The sequence below is a fragment of the Trypanosoma grayi genome (assembly GCF_000691245.1).
Source record: "Trypanosoma grayi strain ANR4 Tgr_798_V1, whole genome shotgun sequence".
In the NCBI taxonomy this organism is placed as follows: Eukaryota; Euglenozoa; class Kinetoplastea; order Trypanosomatida; family Trypanosomatidae; genus Trypanosoma; species Trypanosoma grayi.
The window spans coordinates 2105-7861 of record NW_008826417.1 but is presented as its reverse complement, the minus strand read 5'-3'; the positions used below and the strand labels follow the sequence as shown (position 1 = coordinate 7861).

The following is a 5757-nucleotide window of genomic DNA, read 5'->3' as shown; positions in this document are numbered from 1 at the left end:
TTTTCACAGTGGGTCAACAGGAAGATTCCTTTCGGCCATTCATCCATGTGTGTGCGTGGGATTCTGAAAGCGTTGCCACCAGCATGCGACAAGACTTGTGTGTACACACCTTTTCTTCTGTGAGACACCGCCAGATGTGCGCCATCAGTGGGGCGGAGAAACATCAACTGCGGCTGCGGCGATGGCGGCGGATAGGGCACCGGGCGCGAAGAGCTTCAGCCACGGCAGCGACCGCGGGGGTGGCCCATGCGATGCGTAGCAAAGCTGCCAGCCGTACACCCACGCAAATGCGGTGCCGAGCCGAAGATAGTCCTCCACGCTCTGCGCTATGAAGAAGAGCTCGTCGCTGCTGCCTACACGTGTTGCTGCTCCACTGCGCTCAGCGTCTCCCACCTGCTGGTACTGCACGCGCCCCCACACCTCTGGGTTCTCGGTGGGGACCGGCACCCCCACCACACGGGCCGCCTCCCTGGGGCACCTGTACACAAGGAGGATCTCACACGCCTCACCACCGCAAAACGAAGGCGTCGCTGCTTCTGTTTCAGTTGCGGCGACACCGTTCGAGGCCGCGTAGAGTGCAGCGTACGGTGCATACGGTGCCAGGACGAAAAAACGATACGAAGGCTGTGGTAAGTCGTCTTCACTCCCCGTTGTACTGTCCTCTGTGATGTTCGTCTCTTCCTCTTTGTGCCCCTGGGTTTCACACTGATGGCGAAGGGCACATGCCGCCTTTGCCTGGCGTGACAGATCCTCGGTGGTGTCGGCGATGGCGTCAATGGCGTTTATGTACAGCGAGGTGAGCGGCTGCACTGGAGGCGTCGACGCCGTCGATAAGGCGCTGCCAGAATCGCCCTCACTCCTTTCTCCTGCAGCGGGCATCAAGCCGCCGATCAAAGAGAAGGACTCCGAGGCACTCGCAGCGCCCATGCTGGCCAGGAACGTATGAAGGGCATCCGGAAGACTGGGCACGGTGTGGAAGCGCTTTGGTTTCCTCTCGTGCGGCTGTTCTGGCTGCTGCGGTTGTTGTTGGGGCTCACTGGGNAACTGAGTCCACCTGCGACTCCACTCGTCCGCGTAGCGGCGCAGCAAGACGGAGTTTCGCGACACCTTCAGCCCCTCCTGCCGCATCACAGCATCCACGTCTGTCGCGCTGAAGGCTTCCTGCAGCGGCGTGCAGAGCACCCCGCCGTTCTTTTCGCGCCGGAGCACGCAGAACGAGAGTCCGTAACTCCGCGTAAGCCGCTGCGTGGAGGCCAGCACAAGGGCTGCTGCCGGCGCCGTGGCAGACAATGCCACACTGCTGTTGTGCGGCTTCGTGGTCTTACGCTCCTTCGCATACATCACGTAGCCCTCCCACCGTTGATCTGGATTCTTTTCCTTTTTGTTTTCCCTTTCCCCTTCTGCACGGTGGTGTAGACCTGCACCGCAGCAACGGGAACAGTGCGGGAGAGAGAGAACGAGAAAAAGAGAAGGAAAGAAAAGACACGGTGAATGGAGCCACACAACCAGCTTTGGAGGATCGAGGCGCATGCACACAGCTGCACCTCACGTGCCGCAGCCGCAGCCCCTCAGGCGTGACTTCTTGTTCACATCGCCAGTTACGGGGCGGTCTCACGCCTTGTATAGGAACCTCTGCTTCTGCGTCGGGTCACGCTCGACGTAGTCTTTCTCAATCAGCCGCTCCAGCGCCGCCTTGAAGTCGCCCGTCTGCAGCTGGAACTGTCGCACGGACTGCTGCGTCAGGCGGAACAGCTCGTCGTAGCAGCACGCACGCACACTCTTCATCTGCTTCACAATGGCCGCCTGCGTGGCGGCAATGCGGGACTGCTGCAGCTCGTCCGCGATCCGGCTGCGCTCCGCTGGCAGCGCCCCCACACGCGGCGGCGGCTGCAGGAAGCCGTAGCACGTCTGCCGCGACGCAAAGTCGGCGCTCAGGAAAACGCGCGCATTCCTGCTGCTGCCGTCACCGTCACCGTCCGCGCGCACCTCGAAAAAGCCATCGGCAATGAGTTTGCGCAGCTCGCGCTGCAGCACCGCGGAGTCCTTCCCAACGTGCTGCGCGAGCTCCTGCCACGTCGTGCCGGCGCCGCCCGCCTCGCTGAGGCGCCAGAACACGCGGAACAGCTCCAGCACGCTCGTGATCACCTTCTCTCCGCGCGGGTACGCGACGGTGAACGTGACGGTCTCCATCGACGTGCGCAGCCACACAACACGGCGGTTGCGGTGCTGCGCCTCGTAGAACGCGGCGAAGTGCGCCATCGCCTCCCACAGCAGACGCGGCACGTCCGGCAGCGTCGGGTACGTCGGCCACACGAGACGCGAGAGCAGCCGCACCGTGAGTTTCACCGGGGGACCCGTGCTGTTCTGCTGCTGCTGCTGCTGCAGGTGCTGGTTGTACGCCTCCTGCACGTCGTTGGTGGCTTCCACGTCGCTGCACATCTGAATCATCTGCCGTATCGCGTCACGCTCACGCGGCAGCACCTCCAGCATGTACTCGCAGACGGACCTCTCCGTCTGCAGCTTCTCCCGAAGCGCCTCGGCGGCGTCGGTGTTGCCGTCGCGCTGCCGTGCTCCCGCTGCCGCTGCGCGCGACAGCAGGCGGTACGCGAGTAGCTCCTTGTACATGCGCAGCAGCTTATCCGTCGAGGAGACACTTCGCGCAAGCCGAACTGCGGACCGCACCTCCTCGCGGCTTCGCAACGGAAGCGTCCCTGTTGCCGCCGCCGCTGTTGGAGACCCGCCACGCCGAATCTCCGCGCCCTCACGCCCGCCTTGGAGAAGGTACACATGCACACCGCCAACGAGACTGTCAATGAGCACATCAACGTCGCGCTGTCGGTGGCGGTGCCTCAACAGGGCCTTCTCCAGAATGCTGTAGAAGCACGCCACCACGTTGCTGCTGCTGCTGCTGCTACTACTACTACTACTGTCAAGAAGACGCATCTTTAGTGGCCACACCTCACACAGGCGGTCGAACACACGCTCGGTGCGCAGCAGGTAGCGGAGCAGCCGAGGCCACCGCTGCGCCTCCGTCATGTCGGCGCCGCTGAGGAGAAAAAAATCCACCGCTTGCGTGAGCCGCTCGTCAAGCAGCTCGCGACAGACACCCGCCATCACAACGTACCCAACGTCCTTTGCGATGCTGGCCGGAAGCGCAGCGCCGGCACCCATTTGTGCCCAAAACCGCAGTGTCCGTCGCGGTGGGACGTCCACGCATGCCATGCTGTTGGCGATGTCGAGCAGCAGGTCGAAGGAGTCCCGCGTGGCGGCCGCGGAGCAGGTAGACGTGATCGGCGCATCCGCATCTACTTCTGCGGCTGTGGTAGTGGGAGAGCCGGCCTCTTCGCCGGAGGCGCCAATACCAAAAAGATCGTCGAAGAGCGGGCGCAACGTCACACCGAGCAGCTGGCGAAGATAGCAGTGACGCAAGTCCAACACACCATCTGTTGGATCACCTGCTGTGATGCTGCTGCTGTTGATGTCGCTGAGGAACACAAATTTCACAAGGATGCCCTTGACCCACGCCTCCTCCATGCACGGCAGCTCCCGCATGATCTCCAGCTCGTTGTGCCAGTACTGCGGCCACGTCTTGGTGAGAAACATGTAGCGTGCGTCGCTGCTGGCGATGGGACCCAACAGTGACTGTGGGGCTTCTCTCTGCAGAAACTGCTGACAGCCGTCCACGACGCTCTGAAGAATCGTCAATACGAGACGCTCCTCCGCGAGGCGTTTGTCCGGCGAGAAGAGCTGAATAAGCTCGCATATATCTACACAGGAGTTCCTCAGCCGTTGTTGCTGCTGCTGCTGCGGCTGCTGGTTGTATAATGCTGCGCTGTTGCGCAGGAAGGCCACCACGCCGCGCGTACACTGGCGGCGGTACCGCAGCGCCTCCATCAGCAACCGCTGCAGCAGATGCAGCTTAAATTCATCGTCAACGCTTCCCACCACAACTTCTTTCATCAGCTCATCGAAGCCCTGCGCCTCCTTCACCTGCAGCCGGCCCGCAAAGAGAAACGCCACGAGACGGGGGAGACGCCGCAGCCCCTCACGCAGCTCCACCGCCTGATCGAGCGCTTTCAGGACCCCTTGCTGCTGCTGCGGCGGCGTCTGCGTACTACCGGCGGCACCGCTGATGCAAGTGACAATCTCGCCGAACTCGTACACCACGATGCCCTTCACCCAGTACCGCAGCAGCGCGCGGATGTCGTACGCGCCGTAGAGTGAGTGGAATATCACATCGTACCACTTCAGATGCTTCTGCCGAGCGGTAACCAGTGCGTCCGCCTCGCGACGCTTCAGCACCACCTCTAGGTTGAGCGTCACCGTGAAGAGCTCGCGCAGCACCGGCGACTGCTCAAGCAGGCAAGAGGCGCACGGGATGTGTGGCGACGGGTCCTGCAGGCTCGGGACGCAGCTGTCGCGGTCCACCTCCGCGTACGCGTCGCGCAGTCGACCGACAACATCCGCATCATGCCACGCCTCGGCCGACACCGCCATTGAGCCGCCGAAAAACAATTATACTGAACTCACTGAGAACTACGAGGGAAATTGCACTGCGTGACGCCGTGCTCAGGTAGATAAAGTGAGAGAGAGAGAGTGTGTGTGTGTGTGTGGGCGGGTGTGTGGGAGTAAATGTGGAAGAGTGTGTAGGCCGCTATCAGTGTGCGGCGAGAAGAGCGTGAGACTTATAAAGGAAGAATGACGACACATGCGAGTACTACCACATGTGGTGCACAACAAAACGATACTGCGGGGAGATACATGCTCTCTGCGCCGTCGCCAGACACTGCCAAGCGCTTCCTTGGCGCTGTGGTGGGACTGACGACTTCAGCTACCGCTGCTGAGTGAAGTCAATATGTGCTTCCCAGAGCAAGCGGGCGCCGCGGCAGGAGAGTGAAGTGTATGTGTGGAGGGGATTAAACGAAAAGAAAAGCAATAACAAGAGTTATGGTATATATATATACTACGCAGAAGTATATATGTGTCCTCTCTATTCGCTGCAGATATTATATGAGCAAATTCCTCATGTTTCCACGGATGTTATCGAACCCGTATGATTACTTCCGCCTTCTTTGAGCGGAAAAGCGGGGGGTGATTGCTCTGGCTGCTGCTGCTGAAGCAGCGGTTCAGCAGCAACTGGAAGAGGCGACGACGATTCAAGCGCGACCAATGTGTCCACAACAGAAGACTCCAAGAACGCTGGCGCTGCCGTCTGCCCCGAAGCTTCGACCGACGGTGTTCGCGCCATGTCGTTGCTCTCCCAAGCACCAGCAGGAGAGGAAGAAGAAAATAACGCCTGCCGCACGCCAACGCTGACACTAGAGACACCACCTGCAATAACGTCATTACCAGTGTTGTTGTTATTATTGTCGTCAGTATCACTGGCGAGCGGGCCGGCGGGATGGCGCTGCCGCGGTCCATAGCCGAACCGCGGCGTCTGGCCGCCAACAGCGGTGCTTGCTTCGCTGTCGCCCTCGCCGCCAGCCGACAGCGGAGCGGCGTGCCGCACCACTGGCCGCCCATGCACCTCAAACAGCAGCGTGTCTGGGTCGCGGCTCTCATCGTCAGAGCGCCCAGGACACGGCTCACTACCGGGTGGGCAGGGATGCTCCGCGGCAGCCTCACCCACTTCAGTCTCGGCGGCGTTGACGTGCAGCAATGTGTCCTCGTGTGCCGACTCCAAGTACATTCCTTGTCCATACACAAGAAGGCTGTCGTTCTTCACCTTCTTTCTTTTCGGGAGCTTGAGAGTACTAG

General features: G+C 61.0%; 3 protein-coding genes across 3 annotated transcripts; all 3 read right to left on the bottom strand.

Annotated features, from left to right (window-relative positions):
• Positions 1-144: 144 nt before the first annotated feature.
• On the bottom strand, positions 145-1341 carry DQ04_07981040 (hypothetical protein; the record flags this gene model as incomplete). The annotated part of the gene is made up of 1 exon (XM_009315382.1): positions 145-1341. The coding sequence occupies one exon, from the start codon at positions 1339-1341 to the stop codon at positions 145-147; it is 1197 nt and encodes a 398-aa protein (XP_009313657.1).
• A 270-nt stretch (positions 1342-1611) lies between these two features.
• DQ04_07981030 (cullin-4B) lies at positions 1612-4497 on the bottom strand (the record flags this gene model as incomplete). The annotated part of the gene is made up of 1 exon (XM_009315381.1): positions 1612-4497. One exon carries the CDS (start codon positions 4495-4497, stop codon positions 1612-1614), a length of 2886 nt encoding a protein of 961 aa, XP_009313656.1.
• A 526-nt stretch (positions 4498-5023) lies between these two features.
• DQ04_07981020 (hypothetical protein) lies at positions 5024-5689 on the bottom strand (the record flags this gene model as incomplete). The annotated part of the gene is made up of 1 exon (XM_009315380.1): positions 5024-5689. The coding sequence occupies one exon, from the start codon at positions 5687-5689 to the stop codon at positions 5024-5026; it is 666 nt and encodes a 221-aa protein (XP_009313655.1).
• Positions 5690-5757: the final 68 nt, after the last annotated feature.